The sequence below is a fragment of the Lepidochelys kempii genome, chromosome 6 (genome assembly GCF_965140265.1).
Source record: "Lepidochelys kempii isolate rLepKem1 chromosome 6, rLepKem1.hap2, whole genome shotgun sequence".
NCBI classification, from domain to species: domain Eukaryota; kingdom Metazoa; phylum Chordata; order Testudines; family Cheloniidae; genus Lepidochelys; species Lepidochelys kempii.
In genome coordinates, this window is record NC_133261.1 from 120,190,286 (window position 1) to 120,213,571 (window position 23,286).

The 23,286-nt window shown below is 45.1% G+C and overlaps 1 protein-coding gene across 3 annotated transcripts in view; it reads right to left on the bottom strand.

The window, feature by feature from the left end:
• Positions 1–23,286, bottom strand: part of SYT16 (synaptotagmin 16) — a 142,312-nt gene that overhangs the window by 68,615 nt on the left and 50,411 nt on the right. For 2 of the 3 annotated variants that reach the window (XM_073349901.1, XM_073349900.1), the window contains exon 1: positions 304–372. Coding sequence is in view for 1 of the 3 variants with exons in the window: in XM_073349902.1 (XP_073206003.1) it covers positions 304–483 (180 nt within the window). In the remaining 2 variants the exon portion in view is untranslated. Of the gene's footprint in view, positions 1–303; positions 484–23,286 lie in introns of those variants that run through there. The other variant, XM_073349902.1, reaches the window with a different exon arrangement.

Consider the following 23,286-nt stretch of genomic DNA (forward strand, 5'->3'; position numbering starts at 1 on the left):
CAGAAATGCCCAGATTTTTCTGTTCTTTGCACTACCAAAGCACTCCCACAAGATAACAATGGAAAAATGTGTTTTCTCCAACATTTTTCTTCCATTTTTCAAGAGAACATTGCTCAAGACAACAAAGAGGACAGGCCCCTTGTAGCAACTGTGTTATTCATTATATCTACTGTTAGAGTTTACGCCACCGCACCTCAAGCCCCAGCTATTTTCCCCACAAACAACATGGCTCTACTCTCTTCTTAATCAAAGCCTCAGTGAGTTTCTGTACATCAAAGTCACTGAGATAATGATGATGCTTACCCAGGCCCTCATGAACCCCCGACCTCTCTTTGTAGTGTTTTCGTCTCCCTGGTTGTTCCAAGCATGGGAGTCCACCTATCTTTTCGAAGCACAGTTTCTTGTTGATTAAGAGGAAAAGGACTGTGAGGAGGACAATAAAGACTCCAACTGCAGACAAGAACCCAATGGCCTCCGGAGTAACTAGTGACAAAAACAAAGAAATAAAATATTATTGCAACTGGAAATGCTTGTCCCCTAGCGAAGTGTGGTTAACTCACCTCCACCCCATTCCCATGCCCATGCCCTCCCAAATGCGTAAGAAGCCAAATTCAGCAGAATGCAGCCTGTAGTTAGTGGATGCAACCTCCATATTGGGCCAAATCTACTGGTGACATAAACAACGGGATAAATTCCACAATAAATCTGATTCTGCTCTCCCTCCGGGTCTGATACATAGTCCACTGAAGACAACGGAAAGACTCCCCTTGACTTCCACAGGCTTTGGATCGATCAGGTGCATACACCAGTGCAATTCCATTAACTTCAATAGGGTTACTCCCAATTCATGCGGGTGTAATCAGGCTCAGGCTCAGTGGGGCAAAGTTGACCATGCATAAACCATGCATACACAGCCACACGCAAAGAGGGAGTGCTATGTCTTAAGGGTGACAAAACAGCATTTATCTTTTCAAGTCGGAAGGAGATTGAAGGAGAGATTTCATTTTCCTTGCGGCAGGTGAGAGGAATAAGTGGCTGAACCTCTTGGCAGACAGAGAGGTACTGAAGGCAAATACCTTTGGACATTTTTTGCACTTCCTCCAAAAATACATAAGACCATCACAGATGGAGAATGTCTCTGGTACGGGAGAATTCCTTTGCCATTTACTAAGAACCTGGGAAATGTGTCTGTCTCTTCAATGTATCCTGTTAAAATGTTTTTCCTTTGTTGAAATAAGACACAAGCTCCAAAATCATGATTATAACTCTGAACAATACAAGGCCACATCCCCAGCAGGTGTAACTTGTTGCCGACTTCGGGCCTGGACCTCAATTAACTAGTGACATCACTGGCTCTACTTCAGCTGAGAAAGTGGCCCTGTAAGGCAACATTTGCATGTTAAACTGTAGAGAAACATTCTCTTATTTCTGCTTGTTGCATTCTGCCTGAGCCGTTGGCTCTGGAAAGAATTAAAAGCTTTTCTGCTATCATCTGTAAAGCAGTCTCGTATCACGCACGTTGAAATGCCAAAAGCAAGGACAGACATTACACAGATCATCTAGTACAGGTGGCAAAAGCACATATGTCAAAAAGCATAAGCACCATCTGCAAAATAATTCAACATATTCCAGTCATTAATAAATTAACATCAGATGGCTGCGAAGTTCAGTTGCACAGTTCAAGTCAAAGACCCCATCAAAATGAAACATTGGTGGCATATGCTGATTTTGACGCTATGGCTCACTGAAGGGGCAGGCAGCAAGAAACAAGACAGCCAGATTCAGCACCACATATCGTGTACTCAGCTAGAGGTTTACAAGATTTGACTGAGCACGTATTCAGGGGTGAAGAGGACTGAATTGTCTTCAGTTCCTGTACTGACAGCAGGTAGTGGGACTGCGGGAGGGAAGATTATAAACAACAGACTGATGTGGCTAATTAGAAACAAAAAATCACAACTTCTCAGAAACAAGCCACACTGAAAAAACGTTAACACGGCTTGGAATGAAACCCGGCAAAGCTGAGAAATGCCGAGGTAAAGCAGAAACTGGTGAGTTGATTCTGATCTTGCTCACACCAGTCTGAACAAGCCGTAGCTCCTCCAAGTCTATGCTTTACTTGCCCTCTTCCCCCTAGGTACTGAGGCATGTAACTGGTCCAGTTCCACCATGCAATAATGATCTTTTGGACCAGTCCAGCAGCAAAAAAGGGTTGGTCTGTAAAGAGGGCGAATCTCTCAGCCAGGAAACCATCTCAGTGTACAGGCTTCCCGGGATGGCTTTCTGTGTCCCAACTCTGCCCCTGCCCCTTCCCCACCCCCACTCCATTCCCTGGAGGAAGGGGTATCCTGGGGCAGGGCCATGGAAGGAGGTGAGGCAGCCGTGCCATTGCACCCCTGCTCTTTTCACCTGCTGCAACAGCCCTTAGGTGGCTGTGGTAGCTAAGCAGAAGTTAGAACAGCTTGGTGGCACAACTCTGGAATAGAAAGAGGTGCAAGGCTGGCATAAAACCTCCTTTGCCCTCCCTCCCGCCCCCACTGACCCCTTTCCTTCACCGAATACAGCTCTGGCAGGAAAAAGAATGGTAGCCATGTATGCAAGCCCCACTTCTCCTCCCATCCTCTGACTGTCTCAGCTGGCATATCTGGGGAATACGTTTAACGTAAGCTCTCGAGTTGGAGACTTGACCACAGGGTTTTTTAGTGATCTGAGGGGGAGGGAATGATGTCTAATGGCTGCAGGAGGAGATGTTATTGTCATGAGCAGGACACAAAATGATGAATGCCTAAGGCGCTTCCAATCTGTCAGGCACCCGGGTTCTGGCCACTAGACCTTGAACTTGGCTGAGGCACTCGATCTCTCTGGCTGAGTCTCCAATAGCTGGCTTCCATTTTCTCCCGCTGACAGGGCCCCAATCTGCCTCCAATGTTCTGAAGAATATGCAGTCTAAACCTGCTCAGAGCAGGTGTAAATGTCATGGTGACAAACACACCAACACTGCCTTGTCTACGGTGGGGCTACCAAGCTGCTAGCAAGAGGGGTCAGCTTCCCAGAAAAAAACAAAAACCACAGTGAAGACCACACCTCTGGGCCTCAGTTTGTGGCCTGGATAGAACAGCTTCTTACTGTGGCTGTCTGAAAGGACTGGTGGGGAGCTCCAGGCCACGTTATGACTTGGTATCCGCCCAAACTGGGGTGAAGCTGCTCTTATAGTGGAGGAGGTTATGCCCCACAAACACAGGTCTGAGAGGCTCTTCTTCTCAAACTGGCAAGGAGAGAGTCGATACGCATATCTGCCTGTTTGCTGCCAGGGAGAAAAGGGGCAAGACTTGTGCGGAAAGTGGGGGGTGTCCATGCTGCAGGGGCTGAACTTATTCCAGCAACAAACTGCAATAAGAGTCATGGGGAAAACCAGGGCCACTCTGGTCTCCCCTATCCCTGGACAGGTTAGCTGCAAAAGGTGGGAGGCATCTGCCACCAGAACTCATCAAAAGCCTCTCTTCTCCTGCATGTGGAAACCACCACGTTACTTGTGCTGAGTGCCAGCCATCTGTGCCTTAGTGCCTCTGAGCGAGGTGCACATGATAGCATTTGAATGCTGTATCTGGGAAGAGACATTCAGCTCAATGCATCTGATGGCCAGTTGGGATAATGTACCCTGTTGTGTGGGTAGCCAGCTCATGCTGTATGACACGTGCATCAATCAGCACAAGAAATAAAGTTCCAGACACACACCTGTGCGCGTATCCTAATTGCTTTCCAGATTTCCCAACCCTTCTTTCCTGTCATTCCTCAGCTGACGGGTTATTCTTCACACTCACGCCTCGGGGCTGAAAGCAAGTGTGAGAAATTGCGCCAAAAGGTTTTTCTGTTTTGGGGTTTTTTTGCACTTCTGTTACCTCACCCAAAAGATTATGAACGACAGGAACAAAAGTTTGCAGCCACCATTGTTTATATACCATCATAGGGGCTTCACAGACAAGTGAAAAGGAGCAGATTTTGACCACAGTGGGTACGGCCTAAGTTAGACAGAAAGAGATGACAGAGCCTCGGAGCAAGTGAAGAAACACCATGACAGGAAACATGGTCTTGTAGTTAAGGCACTGCACGGGGACTCAGGAGATCTGTGTTCTGTCCTTGGCTCTAGCACTGAGTTCCTGTGTGACCTTGGGAAAGTCACTTCATCCCTCTATGCCTCAGTTCCTTTTCTGTAAAGTGGAGATAATCGTACCCTGCTACCTGCCAGCAGTGCTGTGAGGATAAACTAATTACAAAGGTGTGACATGCACACGTATTCTAGTGGTGGAGCTATGTCAGCAGAAAGATGATAGTATGAGATTGAGATGTGCTTTGTTATAGACACTTTCCATTTTGTCATCCCCTACCCCCGCTTTTTTAATTAAATGCTTTAATATGATGGTGGGTGCAAATTACGTCTCCCAACTGCATACATTGTTTTTGCACATGCAATTGTTCATGAACAGTCTAGAAAACCGGAGCACACCATTTAAGGGATTAAATCTGGAGAAAAGGAGGTCTGTGATGGAAGTGAGATTTATAAGCAATATCTGAAGGCGGATGTTCCAGGCATAGGGTGCTACAATCCTGTCACTATTGTACCCACACTAACAAACTACCTTTGCATTATAGGGAGTGACTACACTATGCAGAGAAGGAACTATCCAGTATACCAGGGGTAAAATCATGGCCCCACTGAAGTCAACAGGAGCGTTGCCCCTAACTTCAGTTGGGGCCGGGGGGAGGGGAGGAGAGGGAGTCAGGATTTCAAGCCTGCTGTATGGCTTGGTGTGAGTTTCACAGCCATTTTAGAAACACACTGAGCTCCTTCACCTAGAACAGGAAAACACACACTGGAAATTTCTCAGTGCACCTAACACATACATAGTACTTCCACTGGCTGGAGAGTGTACAAGGAAAAATCTTATTCCAGTTCATCACAGCTGGCCTGCCAAGGATTAAATTCTGAATAAAATCTTATTCCAGACAATGGTTCTTTCATTCCAATTGATTCCAAGCTTTCTGCAATAGGAGTATTTACTGGTACTTTTTAATTACAACCCCCCCCCCCATAAATTGTCTGTTTTACTGCCTGTGCTAATTACATTTCATTATATATTTGGAGTAAGCTATTATTTTCCTGCTGGTTCCCATGGCTTTCTTCATTATCAACCGCTAATTGTCTAGCATGCGAGCTAAGTAGGCTGTTGTGTGGGCAGAAGTTCAAGGGAAAGCTGCGTGGCATTAGAAATGAGCATTATTATTAGTGTGGCATATTAGAAAGTTTCCACCTACTTGTATGCCCACATAATTTGTTGCACATCATCCCTATCAACAATGTCACCGCGCAACGAGGCACAGAAGGCCATATGTACAGAGCTTTACGCTCGACAATTAGCAGCAGCTATCGAGGGACGATGGTGTGGGGCCAAATAGCTCCTGCAACGACAGTGGAGATATAGGTCTGCCAATGGAGTAATGAACACAGCGAGGGCCCTTTTAAGGGCTCCATTTATCCTTGGCCAGCAGCGCACGAATCCCAGGATGTAATCTGGGCTCATCCCATCTGTCTGCAGGCCAGGGTCAAGTTCATAAAGGGAAATAAAAACAACGCATGCATTCTGGAGTGAATTTACAGAATAACTGTCTCAGAGGTTTTCGGTAGCCAGTGCTAATGCTAATTCGATTTGAACAAGATCCTGAAGAATCCATACCTATGTGAGCTCAGGAAGTGCTATGGAGACTATTATAGCAACCAGCAAAGTATGCAGAATTTCACAAATTTAGGTCAAGACAGAGTTTTAGGAGCAACTTCCTTACAAAGGGAACTGCTATGCCAGGGAGCACACATGACTGATGCTCTGAGCCACGGTTATCAGCATGGAGCAGGTGGCAGTTTTATTCATGTGCGTTGCATACACAATGTACAAACACTTCAGAAATAAAATGTGTTTTCACAGGATTGCAGCTCTCTTCTGATATCTAGCTCAAACAAGACAGAGACAGAGCCTGACCCTTCGTGACAGCTCACACCAGGATGAAATGGTTGCATAACTCTTCTGTAAATATATTACCAGAAATGAAATCAAACAGACCAAATTCAGCCTTGGGGAGGGAGGGTGCAACTCCCAGTTCAGGTTGCATTTCACTCAGGCTGAATTTGGCTCCATGTATTTTTATGCACTGCTTACGCCCCAGATAGCAGGATGCCTCTCAGCCCCTTCATAAAGGGACAACGAGCCTGATTCTGTTCTCACTGAAATCAGTTGCAAAACTCCCACTGCCATCAATGGGAGTAAGGCCAATCCCAGCGGCTTTGTTCTTGGTAATATATTTGCAGGCCGCCTTTGAAGGATCATGTTGCTTTGAGAGCTATGGTTTGTCGCAGACATGCCTGTTTTAGAGTAACAGGGATAATAAAGTAACTTCTATCTATCTCAGGTGCTTGTATAATACTTGTCACCATAGGATCTGAGCACCTCACAGTCTTTATTTTATTTATCCTCAACACTGCTGTGAGGTAGGACAGTGCTGTTAGCCCCATTGTACAGATGGGAACTGAGGCACAGAGAGGCTAAGTGACTTGCACCAAGTCACCCAGGAAGTCTGAAACAGACCCAAATCTCCCAAGTCCCAGCCCACCCTAACCATGGGACCATTCTTTCAGGCAAACAAGAATACACCTGTAGGTGGCTACAGTACAGCATTTGGCTTCCTATTTGGGACTGTTAGGAACAACATTTTCAAGTCAACAACTGTCCCCCTCCACTATGTCAGGAACAGGTGTCTACGTCTCTCCCTCCACCCCCTAAAGCAGGCCACACTGCCTGCATCATCAGCCACATCATGCTTAGACCAACATTTAACGTTTAAAGCCGATTTCTGGGTCGGTGTTTACCTTGCATCTACAGGAAGATGCTCCGGCATGTGGAGGGCACCCAAAAGCCTTTGTATGCTTTGTTGGGTCAATCAGGAGGACCAAGAATAATGATCTGTGCCTTCCCAAGAAGGCATCTTCACACTGCAGTACTCAGAACTCTTTTTCTTTCCCATAGCAAACGTTGGCAACTAGCAAAGGACATCTCAGGGTAACCGAAAATTGGCTATTGAACCCCTCACCTCTCCAGCACCCGTTCAAATGCAGAGCATGGAGAGCATGCCTGAAAAAGGTTACCATCTGATGCTCTACATCAGGATGGCCAACCCGAGCCTGAGAAGGAGCTAGAATTTACCAATGTACATTGCTAAAGAGCCACAGTAATACGTCAGCAGCCCACATCAGTTCCCCCCCCCAAGTTCCCAGTGCCTCCCACCCACAGGCAGCCCCGCCAATCAGCGCCTCCCTTTCCCTCCCACACTGCCCAATCAGCTGTTTCGTGGCATGCAGGAGGCTCGGGGGGCCGGGGGGGGCGCGACAAACTCAGGGGAGGGGGCGGGAAGGGGTGGAGTGGGGGCAGGGCCTGTGGCAGAGCCAGGGGTTGAGCCGTGAGCACCCCCGGCACACTGGAAAGTTGGCACCTGTAGCTCCAGCCCCGGAGTCGGTGCCTAGACAAGGAGCTGCATAGTAACCTCTGAAGAGCCGCAGGTGGCTCCGGAGCCACAGGTTGGCCATCCCTAGTCTACATCAATGGAGTTTGGCAGTCTCAGTCCATCTCCCAGTCGACAGGTATCCATATCCCTCACACACATCATAGTTGACACGAATTGTCAACCTTATCAATGGTCTCAGAAGATACCCCAATTCAGAAAGATACTTAAAGTGCACATGCTTCAGTCAGCCAGAAAGATCAAGGACTGAAGGAGGACAGAAACCATTCACATTTTTAGAGGTGGTCCCTCCAGGTCAGAGCTGAGGCACATTGGCAGGTCAGCATGGGGAAGCGCGCACTACTGTTGCTTGTCCTGCAAATAAGTATGAACACTTCAGTTTCCAGGCCTGTCAGTCTGCAACCTTCCTTGAACACTAAAGTCATACCACTTTTTTTTTAAAGACAGCTCCCTCATTACCAAGGTACCACTAATGCAGTATTTTGAGACAGTGAGGGGATAACATGCATCACTGTGATGATGCATCCATCAATTGCTATCCTCTCAAAGAGTAAATAAGCAAGCACTCAAACACAGACTTTAACGAATATGCCCACACCCCCACCGTTTGCTCTTCCATTACTCATTTCCTTCCTTGTGACACTAACAGCAACATGAGCTCATAAGAAACCAAACTCTCGCATTCGTGCCTGCCTGCTCTGCACATTGAAAGCATGAGGTGATTGCTCCAGAATTCCCACAAACATCCCCTGCTCGTTTCCTCCTGCACTAACAGAGGCTTACCAAGAATGACCCACCCTCCCCTCAAGGACAAAAGAAGAAAAAAGGTCATTCTGATGGTCTCGTTTGTCTCACCTGGACTTGATAAGCTGTAAGAGAGAGAGGCCTTGTTACCACCACGCACCCCACATCTGTCTCTTATAACCTGTACAGCCACCCACAGAACTCTTTGCAAGGGACTTCTATTAATAAAAGGAAACAAACATTTTGGCGTGTGAGGTTTATTATTTTCTCGGATTTGGTGGGTGGCAAAGAATGAGCTAACCCTAATTAGAATACTCCTGCTCACATTATTCTCATCCTACAAACGCCAATCTTCCTAGTCTCACCTCTTTGACCCCAAACGTGACAACTCACCCGCAGCCAAAGGCTGGACAGCAGCTCCCTTCAAAGACCTGAATAAACCCTATTCCATCATCAATTGACCAAGGATGATGACCAGTAAACCTTCTGCTGAAGGCTGAGTGTGTTGCCTTGGCAATCTGCCTGACCTCCATTCCCCAGGGAGTGAAAATGTGCTGCCAATAAGAGATTGCAACTAATCAACTCAATCTCTCAATAGTTATAGGGTTTCCCATCTCTGGATGGCAGGCCGTGTGCCCAGACGGAGCAGAGCACTCTGAATACAGACCTGGCTTTTACCCTTTCCTAGCTCTCTCCTTAGGCTGCAGTCTTCTCCTGGTGGTTACATAGTGAGAAGAAAAACGAGGCCAGGGTGTACTTATTAAGCCTGCTTGAGAACTCTCTGTTCTGGGCTTTGGTGGGTGTTTCTAATTGCCTAGAAGAGCCATTTCAGCATAGGCAGCTATGGAAGGGAAGGGGAGGAGACCATTTGCTGTGCGAGAGCGAGCTGAACATCATACCTATGAAAGGATTTGTGCTGTAAATGACCCCACTGCCGGGGGCCACGGAGCGAGCTGTGCTGCAGTCTGCCTTTCAGATGCCTCGCGGAGTTCTACGCCTACCACAAGTTCAGAGGGATGTGTCACAGATGCGCCAAGCTCTGTCCACGCTTGCGCTTGGTTGGTTCCCATTAAACACTCACTTGTAGTAGGCCATGGATTTTCACTGTGGCTGGGTGCAACCACGCGTTTTAGCATGTAGTTACAGAAGGAACGCAAGGGATCGGTAAACCCTGTCACCCCTCGGAAGCAGTTTAGTATGAGGGTATAAAGTTCGCTCTGCCCTTTTGGTTCATTTTTTCTTGTTAAAGCCTTCTTTTTCAGGGCACAGAATAGAAGTCTTAGGCCCGTGATCCCACAGGCTGGGTCTTGCTCTGCCTCTAGTGTTTGGGACTTGAACTTGACAGGGGGATGATTCTATGCATATTCTCCAGTTTTCCCTCAGTGGGGCATCCCCCACTGCATGGGATTGTTGGCACGCTGCCTCCCATGCCACCCCCCCACCCCCGGCTCCCCAGAACCCAGTCCAGCTACTTGGATTTCGGCCTTGGCCACTGAGGAATACAACCAAGGAACCATTGTGCAAAAAGCTTATAGTTTTTCAAGGGATCCTGCAAGAAGGAGGAGACTGCTTGTAACACCAGGTGTGGTTTCCAGGAAAGAATGTGCCGTGGGAGATTTCTGGACTTGTGGTATCAATCAGGCCCCCTGCACCCAGTGAGTGTGTTCTAAAAGGAACTGGTCATGGGAGAATGCAAAAGCCATTAAAGCAAATACTACGAAAAAATGACTGAGGTTACTGGCTCCATTTATTTAACACAACGGAGTATTTTGCTAATGCTACCACCTTCTATGTTATCAGTGGCATGTGCCTTTTATTGACCTATTAGCCTAATGAACCTGCTGGTTTGTTACAGGGTGACCTGGTGGGAAAGAAGTGCCCCACAGGCAATCCTGGGAAAGGAGGTGGCCAAATCAGCATTTAGCTACCCGGGGGCTTCAGAACCACTGAAAGGAAAGGACATTTGGGGAGCATGGCAGATTAGGAACTGAAACTGGCTTTGATGGTTGGGAGAACAGCCGATCCTACGCCTTCCTCCCACCTTCCCTTGGCATCCCCATACGCTGCCTTTGACTTGTCCCCTGAAGTGCAAGGTTGAGCAAGCCCTGTACAACATGGATGCGTTTGACCCAACGTATTTGCTACTATAGGGGATGATCCCAAAGCCACTGAAGGCCAAAGGGAAGTTTGGCCACTGAGTTTAGTGGGAGCAGGAGCGGACTCAGAGAACGCAAATGCTGATGATTCATTATTATTTATATTATCATAGCACCTAGGAGCTCCAGTCGTGGTCCAAAACCCCACTGTGCTAGGTGCTGTACAAAACACAGAACAAAAAAGACAGTCCCTGCCCCAAAGAGCTGACAATCCGAGTATCAGACAAGAGAAAACAGATGGATACACAAAGATGAGGGAGTACAAGGAACCAATGAGACAACGCTGGTCGGCATCATAGACTGTGGTCTCGGCCCACTAGCAGCCTAACCATTGTCAAGTTTTTTGTAGTTTTAAGGAGGAATTTAAAGAAGGACAGTGAGATGGTTTTGTGGAGATTTACAGGGACCTCCTCCCAGTTGTGAGAGTTGGCATGGGAAAAAGCATAAAGATGCTTTGTTTGACAATTTAACAAGTGGGCAGTGAAGGCTAGCATTGTGGGCTGATCGGAGGAGAGAGTCAACATCTGAATGACAGATGAAAGGTCAGGTGGGAATAGGCTGTGAAAGGCCTTGAAAATAAAAACCAGTAGTTTATGTCTGATGCAATAGAGAAGGGGGAACCAGTGCAGGAATACAAAGAGAGAGGTGACAGGGTTCAAGGGACAGGCTAGGAAAATTGACTATGCAAGTTACTTCAGAGCCAGCTATGCTCCCTCTGAAAATATTATATTCCAATATTATACAGTCTATATACAAAAGGTCCCCTATAAATGAAAGCAATTGTGATTCTGGCTAGAAAGATTCATATATGTCAGGAGATTTCAAAAGCAACACTCAGGAGTTTTTCAAGCAGTGCATGTTACATGGGACCATTCTCATGGACAGCATTTGAGTGTAGCATGCCTTAAGAAACAGGGGGAAGTCAAAAAAAAAAAAATCAAGGACTTCTAACTGAACTACATTCAATGAGAAGCTACATTAAAATAACTACTACACATTTTATAGGCTTTTGTATTTCCAGTCTATGGAATGTTCTACCTTGTGTACGAAAATCCCCAGAAAATTTTTTGTAAAAAACTTTCAGATATAACTGACAACACTCTTGAGATGTTTTGAAACAGAGACAGCTATGCTATGGAGTGTTGTTTTTATTTTACATATATTCTGGCTCCCTCCAACCATTAATTCTACATTTGGGCCCTATAAAAAAGGCAATGCTGTGTTCTTAACCTAAGTCATTCAAAAATAACTGCATGTATTTTTGTTGCTCCCTGTACAACGCTGTGAGGATATGTTTGCTCTCTGTTTGAGCAGGTGGTGAATGGTTAACACCTGTGTTATCCTATACATACACCCAGTGTTTCTACTTTATTGTTCTACAGAGAAGATGGAAGCACTTCTGTAACGATCGTATGAAAGAATAAAATATATGTACAAAGAAAAAGGGCACTGATGCTCTACATTTGGTTACCTGGGACTTCTAATAGTACTTCAAAAACATACATAAATGTGGTTCTAAATACAAAATAACACAGGCATTTGCAACACAGGGTTTATTTTAAAGCTATATCACTAATGAGGTTACAAAATGAAAAGGTTTGCTTCACTCCAGGAAGTATTTATTCAAAATGCCAGACTTACCTATTTTCCCTTAAAGTAGCAGGACAAGTCAAACAAGAAGTGAAACTTCCCAAGTGTGCTTTCTTCACTGATATAGTGTATGTTGTGAATAATACGACTCCGAAGTCAATAGAAGTTCCTCTGTTTTCAGTCCAGGACAGGCTCCTAAATCCTGATTTCCTTTTGGATCTGTGGAGTTCACACTAGCTGGTCGGAGAAGGCCAGCCATATAGATCTGCGTTTCACAAATGGGAGTGGTGCTTTCTCTCCCTCTCTCTGTACTAGATGATTTACTGTCCAGAGAACAAGGAAGGCTGCTAGTTCATAAACATGTGACAATCACCAAAGGAATGTTAGCCAAAGAGGTGGCAGAGAAAGCAGACTGAATCACTCCCAACGGTGGCTGCTTATAAACTTCTACCCCAACGATAATATTTCCTGAACATGTAGTTACCTGTATGGGTATTAGCACTTTCTTTACTTGTTCAATTATCTTGCTGACAAATTTACAAGAAAAAAATTAATTCAGATCTCCAGTACAAGGATCTCATTTCCTGCCCTGCCTAAACTCAAAGTCTGGCCATAAACATTTTGGATCAGCTAATGAAATGTATCTTTTCTACTGCTGGATCCAATAGGCTCGCAATGAAAAGTAAACTAAGGATCACAGCTGGTACTGGTAATGTTTCATCCCAAGGGAGTATCCCACCGGTAGCAAGGAACTGAAATACATTATTTGCCAGGCCTCAGTCAGTCATGACTTCATTGAACAGATATACACAGCCTCAAGCTGAGCCTGGTTTCACCTCCTAGGATTCCAAAGGTAGGAGAGCAAACAAGTTGCGATGGTTATGCTTTTGTAGGTGGGATTTGTGTGCATTATGAGGTAAATTGTTCTATGAGTAAAAGTGGAAGCTTGTGCCTTGCTCTACATGGGCAGAACAGCATTGTTCACAACTGCATACTGGGTGATACATTAACCAGTTACATGCCCACTGGGCATGCACACAGATGCATGAGTAACATTGGAAAGTGTTTCTTGTAAAACTATGCTTCGCTGACAACAAAAGGTACAAAATGCGCTTCTATTTTTTTTTTTTAAATCTTAGTGTCCTTTTAAAGGAGATTTTTGATCCTATAATACTGACTTTAGTGCCATATCATGGGTTCAGTGCCCATATGCAGCTGCCACTAACATCACCTGTATGTAGGAATCATTAAGGCATGATATGGCCCTTAGTTTACTGGTTTACACTGAATGAAGGGCTTCCATCCCTAAATTCTCTAGGGCAAATCCAAACTCACCCTCACTGCCTGCAGAGGGCCCTTTTGCATCAGAACCAGAGCAATTCCCAGTGGTGGCAACACTGTAGTAGTTAGAGCCCGATTTTTTAAAAAACCTTTCGTATCTGGTACATCTCAAAGAGAGCAGTGGAAAGGTCCTCAATAAAACCGCACATCACTGGGTATAGTTATTGCAGCAAAGACTAGACTGAAAAAGAAAAAGCCAGCGGGATATCCTGGCCTCAATGAACTCAATGGGAGTTTTGCTATTGACTTTAATAGGGCCAGGGCCTGCTTCAGTCTTTGAAGAGCATTCCAATTTCCTGAAGGTTTGTAAGGGGCAACCTATTTGCCAGTTTTAGGTACTCAAATGGCCCCCAATCACTATAGTATCTGAGCACCTCAAACATCAGTATTTATCCTCAACACTCCTGTGAAATACAGCAGTGCTATTATCCCCATTTTACAGATGGGGAATAGAAGCACAGAGAGACTTTCCCAAGGACACACAGGAAGTCTGGCTGAGCAGAGAACTGAGCCCAAGTCTCCCAAGTCCTAGACTAGCGCTCTAATTATTAGACCAGACGTTCTCAACCAGAGGGATGTGTACCCCTGAAGGTACGCAGAGGTCTTCCAGTGGGTACATCAACTCATCTAGATATTTGCCTAGTTTTATAACAGGCTTCAAAGAAAGCACCAGCAAGGTCAGTACAAATTAAAATTTCATACAATGACGTGTTTATAATGCTCTATATACTATACACTGAAATGTAAGTACAATATTTATATTCCAATTGATTTTATAATTGAATGGTAAAAATGAGAAAGTCAGCCATTTTTCAGTCACAGTGTGCTGTGACACTTTCATATTTTTATGTCTGATTTTGTAAGCAAGTAGTTTTTAAATGAGGTGACACTTGGGAGTATGCAAGACAAATCAGACTCCTGAAAGGGGTACAGTAGTCTGGAAAGGTTGACCGTCACTGTAGTAGACCACCCAAGCCCATAACCCTCATGACTTCACTACTCATGGCAGCAGGGCCCAACATACCTATGGAAACCCATACGGGGGTCTATTTGCATTTGGCTGGATTCATGCATGCGACGTGAAAGTAAAAAGACCCCGAATGTCTGTCTGGCTGAAAAGCTACATATTGCACATCCAGGTGCTGCACCTCTCCTGGTTAGCATTCTGACACCTCCACTCCTCCCACTGGGCATCAGGGACTTAAAGGGGCTTTTCAGGACCTGATTTTTTAAAAAAAATATTGTATAAATACTGTTCTTTAATCCCTTTGTCAGCCCTTGGGCTGCTGCCGAGACAGAGTTGCCACCTTCTTGGCCGGCCAGCCAGCCAGATGGATTTTCAGGCTGCTAATGTACAGCATCTAAACATATGACTGGCCCTCCGGGTACCAGCAGAAGAAAGGGTGCAGGGCTTGTTGGATTATTTTGCTTTAGTCCTGGGCCTGCTGTAAAACATTCAAATTATTTGCAACATAGGACCCCGGAAAAACTGCATTTTAGTGATGGCTGACATCATCCTTGTGTAGGGATATACCCAGTCTGTAGAGTGCTTTATGACCCCATCTGACCGTGATGAGCCACTAAAAATGGAATATTGTTATAGGTGGGGTTACTTGTCCTATCTGTGATTAAAGTTACCAAGCACTTCCCTTTATAAAACCCTGTTTTAAGTTGTTTATAACTTTGTCAAACTGTAACCACTGACCTGGAATTTTGCATGATGGGTGTCTGCCTCAGGCTGAGTTTTTCTTCTCTTTTCTTTTTTTTTTATTTGCAGCCAAAATCACCCAGCTGTTTCTGAGAAGATCGCTAGTGAAAAATATTTTTTTTTGCCCCTGTTAAAAAATTCGGGTGACCTTTTCTTTGAAAAGCTCTAGGAGTCCCATTCTCCTGTCCCTGTAATGCTACCCCCACCCTCTGTGCTTTGGAGCAGAGACTTGAAATGAGGCAAAAGAGTGGCCTTTTTGTCAGGCCTCAATCCGCTCAAATTTGGCCAAGTTATAAGATTTGAAAAAAAATCACAATTCATGCAAGCTCAGTAGAGACTTGTCCACAATGGGCATGCTCCAGCCCAGGGCTGATCAGGGCTTCCCATGAAATTGCTGCAGGCCATGATGGGTCAGAGCACATGAATTGAGAGCAGGGACCTTTCAATGACCACCCCCTGCTGGAGCCAGGAAGCACAGAGGAGACAAGAGCCAGATCTTGTGGGGGAGGGGAGGAGGCGAGGTAGGGTATAGGAGGAAACAGATTGGGACAAGAAGCCTTGAAGGAGAGACTGGGAATGGCAGGTCAGACGGAGAGGGAGATTAGAACTTAACTTTTTTTTTAAATTGGGGCAGAAGGAAGCCTGGGGTTGGCTGGGCAAGGAGACTGGGACTAGGAGCGTGGGAAGGGGACAAGAGCTAGCTGGGAAAGAAGACTTGGAGCCAGTGGGGGACAAAGGAGACTAGGACAGGTTGGACAAGGAGACTAGGACAAGCAGCCAGATGGGAAAAGACTGACTTGCTGGGCAAGAAGATTGAAGCTGGGATGCAGGGACAGAACTAGAAACAGGTGGGCAAAGAAAGTGGAATAAGGACCCATGTGGTCACGGGGACACACAGTTTGGATGAGGAGACTAGTACCGAGAGCAAGTGGGTATGACAAACATGGGGAGGAGGGAGAGAGAGAGATCAGACAAGGAGCCAGGAGAGGAGAACTGGGAATGGCTGGGCGAGGAGACTGGATCTAGGATGAGACACCCAATGGGTGAGGACTGGGATGGGTTTCATGAGGAGAGTCAGATTGGGACACAGATCCAGAGGTATGGAAGAGACAGGACTGGGCCAGGGATTGGTTAGAGGGGAAGGGTCAGAAGTGTCTGTGCCCATTTTAACACACTCCCCGTCAGAGCCCAGAATGGAATCCAAGATTTCTGAGCCTCACCCTTCCTCTGCTTTCAGAAAATAGCTGTGAACCCACTGGTGAAGTGTCTCATCCCGCTGTAGGTTGGTACACAGAGAATGACAACCTACTATGCTATCAGTTACTCCACCAGCTAAAGTGGCAGAGTCCTGTGAAACGGATCGAAATGTTCCAACCTTGCTGATGATGTACGTGAGTATTAATATGCCACATGATGGAATTTCTGGGTTTTTTTTCCAATTTGTCTTTTTAAAAACATAGGAAACTACACACACAAACTGTGTTAAAAATATAAAGGCTAGATGCATTCATTGCACAAGATGGACCTGCTCAGGGGATGAATCAAGGCCTGTGTCGCAAAGGGGGCTGTAGTCTGTAGGACCATTGCTTTATTTGTTGCAAAAGTTGCAAGGTGTGATGTGAAAGGGGCAGGAGATTGCAGGAAAAGAAAGGACTGTCTCACAGTCAAGGCAGCTAAATGCTGCCTTAGGGAATTGGAATCTATCCTTGCTGCTGCCACAGAGTTCCTATGGGATGCTAAGCAAGTTCCTCAAATCCAGACTTATCACAAGTGGTCACTAATTGTGTATTCCCCATTTTCTGGATGCCTGACTTGAGACCTTGGGGTCCAACCTGCAGAAATTTTGAGCACTCTCAGTCGCAAATGAACTCAATTAGAGCTGTGAACATATAAAGTGCACATGCAACCTTAATTCTGGCATTTCCTAACTTCTGGGTGCTAAACTTTGGGTCCTTGATAATGCTCTTTTAACGCAAGTTTTGTGTAATAGTATATATATTACAGAACATTCATCTCCATAATTCACCAGGGCTGTCACAACCAGCAGAGCCATGGAGAAAGATTTAAGTCATCAAACCCAACCCTCCTGCATTTTGCAGATTTACTCACTACCATCCTTCCCATCAATCTTGGCCTATCTTGTTCTTGAATTTGTGCAGTGAGCTATAATAAGCCAATGAAAACACCAGCACTGAAACCTTGCTATATATAATGTAGGGAGAATAAAACTCCCATCCTTGCCTGCTTCGCACTTCTCTTTTTCATCCTACTTTTTGGTTTTTACACAGTTGTACTAACAAACCTGGAGCAGAAGTTTCAGAAATTCAATATCCTTTTCAAATAACTTATTTTTTTATTTGTCAACCATCAGCTAAACTGTAGAAATACTCCTTTTATGCCCCGTTAAATGTCAAGCTGTTATTTTTAAAATCTGGACAATAGTCTTCACATAAACCTTTGCACTGTTTTAAAGATCAAACATCCTTTCACCTGAGAATCACAGAGAGACTAGTTTCCCTGGTAACATAATTTGCTTCCAGTTCAATGGAACAGTGTGATCCTTTTCATGGGTTCAGTGAACACAGCAGCCAATCAGTGCTTAGGAAGTCAGGTTCTCTTTCAAAGCTCTATAAAAAGTCTGTTGCCAAGGTGTCTTTGTAATGTTTAAATGAACCTCTTATGGACTGGTTTTAATTCTTCTGTTTAAAGCTACACTAAAGCACAGATCTCCCCAAAAGCCACAAGCCGTAAAAGCCTTTTCATTTATCTGCACTTGCTTTTTTTATTTTAAAACTAGGCAAGCTTCTTGGCATATTCTCATACCATATTTTCCCCCTCAAACGGCAATTAGCTAATTGAACAGGAGTTCAAAGGAATATAATTTAGAACCCCGCTTGCCCTGACACTGGTACAAAGACACATCATAGCGTAAAGAACTTGATGTAAAGATTGGCATCCGAAGGCCTTATAATCATTTCACAGAAAGGGCTAGATCATCCTTTCCCTCTTAAAAAAAAAAAAAAAAAAAAATACCCCAGAAAAGGGGCAAAGTCACTCTATAAACCTAACAGTGCAGAACCCAAGGCTCACTGAAGAGTAAGGCAGGGGATGGGGGGGAAGAGGAGGACTTGTGAATAGGGGAGAGGGAGAGGCCCTCTAGCCAAATGGATGCTTCACGATACCTAGGAAAACGTCACAGATCTCAGGAGATCACACCCATGCCCCAACTTCCCAGGCCTGAATACCACAGCTCTCCCTGTGATACCACTGACTCCCCATCCACACTTGGACCCTTCCCCTCATTCCCTCCCCCGCCACACACACCTCACTGAGAAAGCTAGACAGTATGAGACAGAACCAGGGGATGGAGTTAATGCTGACAGGCCAACATGAATTCATAGAGAAATTCTCTCCTGGGAGATGATGTCACACATAGCAGCTGAGTCCGTCTCATTGGCTATACCCCATAAAGCAAGAGAGCTTTGCACAAAGGTGCGAAGGGATACTGTGGTAGTTCCCTTTCTCTCTTATTACACCAGGAAGGAACAATCCCACTCCTTTCAACCCCACTGCACCTTGCAGCAGGGGCCACAATATGCCGCACAGATGGAAAATGCACTCTAGCCACCACTCACATTTTGTATGGAAGTAGCTAAGAAAAATTCCTTGCTCAGCAGAATCCTTGCTCATAGTCCCATTGTGTAGCTGACAGAGTGACTACTTGTGAGAATAAGAACTACTCACTGACTAAAGCCTGGGTGTGCACTTGACAGTTGTACGCGGGTACGAAATTTTACAGAAATAAATAGTTATGCCAGTAAAACACCTACTGCAGGTGTGGTTATATTGGTATAAAAGTATGCCCATATAGCTTATTCCCCTTCCTACACCACTATATCTGTGTCTGCAATACACCGGTTGTACCACCTTACCTATATTAGCACTTGCCAGCGTAGCCAAACCCTTTGCATTGCAGGATCTGGCCCAAAATTTGTATGCATAACTTGACAGCATTATGCCAAAACAAATTTCAGATCTCCTTAGTTAATGCCTTTGGGTAGTCAGAGAGAGGACGAGTCTTTCTAAATCTCACTAGACTAAATTTCATCAGACTTCGTTTCGGAATTTGTTGATATTCACCTCCCAATACGTTTTGATGTTACCATTAGCATTTAAATACCTATCATCATTAATGCCTATTGTTCAAATCTGAAACAGATCCACTGTGCACCTGGTGTGATGGCAGCTGTACTAATGATTGGCGTGTTTCCTTTTCAACTTATTTTTTAAAGTGCCAACACCATTTTAAAAGAACTCCATATCTTTGCCAGTATCTAACACAGCGGTGACATGTGCCATTGTCATTTTAGTTTCACTGTAAATTGACCATCACGGAGCACACAGCCTGTACAAATGCATCGGTAGGCAGCCATTAACAACGGTGAAGCAAGGTTTCAAAAAACGTATGCGCGGGCATGCACACAACACAGTCACCGTGTCTCGAGTTCATAAAGGGTTAGCAATGAGCACAGAACACAGCTCCTTAGACTCCTCAGAGAGGAGAGCGCCCCCTAGTGCTGTGAACTCATTGAAAAATGGACCCTTCTAGTAAGAAGCAATAAAAGACAGTAAAGGGAGCAACATCTAAAATGCACTCAGGACACTGTGAACTGGGTGAGAATGCGGGTTTACAGGAAGGCCCAGTCCACAAATGAACTGGAGGCCCCAATCATATGGACATCAATTAAATATGCTTCAAGGCTCCTTATCAGGTGATGGGTACAACTTGAGATTTCATTCATGATTTGCTGAACTTGCCCACTATTTCATTCATCTGGGGTGATGTGTCCCAATGGAGAAGAAACTGGGAGAGGAACATGTTCAACACCATTAGCCATGCTCAACAGCCATGTGCCAGCACAGGAATAAGTGACAAAGTTTCAGAGCCTAGGGGAGAAGGGCTTTGTTAAAACTGAACCAGCAGAAGCCACGTATAAACTAATACTATATTGCAGTTCTAGTGTATTTCTTACAAAGCTTTAAACACAGAGAGTAACATGGCTGTCATGTAGCTATTACTGTGCTCGAAAACTGTTCAAACACAGTACAAGCCCTAACATGGGCAGAGATTAATAGTCCTACCCATACTCAGAAGTGTTCACCAAAACCATGCACAGGGTAGGCCCACACTGGGGAAAGCCCTTTGCAAATCCAGTGTGCAGATATACCCATAGTGAGAACACTTGGTATCAACACTTGCGCCTGGTGAGATTATTCATGCTGCTGCATTTCAACCAAACTGTAACCATGTGTTTAACGGCTCATCGGTTCCAGCATGTTCTTCCAGGTATTTAACAGCCAGCCTAGCTTATTCTGCTACGAACATGCTCTAAGGCATGGCTGAACTTGTGGGGGCACCGGGTTCTTTCCCTCTGTACTTTTGCATGCTTTGCCCAAGACTTAAGATTCAATTTTGCTCTCACCCAAGGGCCTAATCCAGTGCTCAGTGAAATCAGTGGAAAGCCTCACACTGTCTTCAATGGGCTTTGAATCGGATCCATAATGTATCAATCCTACTGTTTTCACTGGATGTTGCGGGGAATCCCTGAAGGTAAAGGGCTCGACTCTTTACTGCAACCTGCATCCTTTATGCTTCTCCAGTGGCATCACTTGCCCCAGCATAGAGGGCTCTGCTCAGCCACTGCAAAGATGGGGCTCTGAGACATCTCCCTTCCTGATCCTAGGCACAAGGGAGTACAAAGAGTGCAAGGAGACCGGCTGGCATGCTCTTGAGACTGTAATTCCTGGCTGCCCATGGACCCCAGATCGTTGGCTGCTGTAACTTATACCAAGGACCAAATGACTGTCCTGAGAATTCAGAGAGTACAAAAGTGGCTTAAAGCCAACTGTCCTTCTTCCTGCCTCTATCCTAAGTACAGGAACAGAGAGACAAAGCACTGGAGCCCAAACAAGGCCCAGAGGCCAAATCCCAAAGTCCAAACTTAGTTCTTCATCAGGTAAAACCACCGCTGCTGTCAATGGTGGTTTTGTCTCACTCAGGCCTGCATGATTTGTCCTTCCATCACTGTGACACACGAGCCAATTGCATTCAGGGGAGTTAATTCTCATGCTGTCACCTGGAGAGTGTAGAAGCCACCAAATGCATGAGGCACCTCCATGACGTTCTGTCCCGAGGCAAGTCCGACGCCTTAGAATGCCTGTGAGGGAGAAGTGTCTGTGCACACTATCCAAAGACACACATTTGTGGTTTTCATAGCAATTGGGCTCGGGTGGGGGGTTGCTGGTCTGTCCAACCCTAAGCGTGGGTCATGCAGGAAGACATGAGAACCCTAGGGTGGGCTTCACCCACTCCGATAAGGTTGGAGCTGCCCTGTTCAGTGCATTTAGTGAAGGTGGGTAGGCTGCCTACCGTTGAATTCTCCATTATCTTTTGTTTCCTCATAGTGCTCTGGTGTCATGGGTTGCTTTTTATTTTTATTTTTCTTCTTCTTCTTTTTTTAATGCATTTTTAAAATATTTTAAAAATAGACACCTGGTCCCCAACAATAAAGAGCTGTAACAAAAGGAGCAAAAATACCCCCATGACTTGCAGCTCTAACTCATTCAGCAGATCAAACAAATATCCTGCTTCAGGAGCTTTATCTGCCAAATGAACCTTTGCTTTAAGCTGAGGGACAGCCGTCCCAGCAGAGAGTGATATCTAAAAGCTAGTGCATGCCACTAAGCTCCTGGCAACTATAAGCGTGCTGTGCCAATTCGTCAGCCCCCTGAAACCCGATTTTATAAATCCATCAGGGTGCATTGTGTGTTCTTTACTACAGCCTTTACTACACCTAGGGAGGTGGTGGAATCTCCTTCCCTAGAAGTTTTTCAGGTCAGGCTTGACAAAGCCCTGGCTGGGATGATTTAGTCGGGGATCGGTCGGTCCCTGCTTTCAGCAGGGGGTTAGACTAGATGACCTCCTGAGGTCCCTTCCAACCCTGATATTCTATGATTCTAACTAGGGCAAGACATTAATCTGAAACCTTATATTTTTCACACTAGTTATCCTAGTTATCTCCATTTTCATTTTTTAGTTTCTGTTTTATCCTCTTCCAGAGTTCTTTGTGATTTTTTTCTGGCCATCTGCTATTGAGGATTTGCCTAAGGCAGCTGTTTATGAATTCTTGGGTTTTAGATAGCAAGATCTTATAAGTGTCCAAGTTTCAGCGCCATACAGCAAGACTGATTTACAATGATGTTAAATACTCAACATTTCATTTGGAGAGCAAGATTTCGGTTTCTCCAGATCGACTGTAGCATTACAAAGGCATATCTGGCTTTTACTATTCTAGCTTTAATGTCTTTGTCTGTTCCACCTGTTGTACTTACAGTGCTGCAAAGACATGTGAAATATCAGACCCCTTCTATGTCAGAAAGTGTTACTGGTGTTTCTTGTTGGTTGTTGAGTCTCATGGGTTTTACTTCTCGGTGTTGATTTTCAACCCTACTGTCATAAATATAAAGGGAAGGGTAAACCCCTTTAAAATCCCTCCTGGCCAGAGGAAAACTCCTCTCACCTGTAAGGGGTTAAGAAGCTAAAGGTAACCTAGCTAGATTACTTACTAAAAGTTCTAAGACTCCATTCCTGGTCTATCCCCGACAAAGACAGACTATAGACAGACACACAGACCCTTTGTTTCTCTCCCTCCTCCCAGCTTTTGAAAGTATCTTGTCTCCTGTCATAAATATAAATGGAAGGGTAAACCCCTTTGAAATCCCTCCTGGCCAGGGGAAAGCTCCTCTCACCTGTAAAGGGTTAAGAAGCTAAAGGTAACCTCGCTGGCACCTGACCAAAATGACCAATGAGGAGACAAGATACTTTCAAAAGCTGGGAGGAGGGAGAGAAACAAAGGGTCTGTGTCTGTCTATATGCTGGTCTTTACCGGGGATAGACCAGGAATGGAGTCTTAGAACTTTTAGTAAGTAATCCAGCTAGGTATGTGTTAGATTATGATTTCTTTAAATGGCTGAGAAAAGAATTGTGCTGAATAGAATAACTATTTCTGTCTATGTATCTTTTTTGTAACTTAAGGTTTTGCCTAGAGGGGTTCTCTATGTTTTTGAATCTAATTACCCTGTAAGATATCTACCATCCTGATTTTACAGGGGGGATTTCTT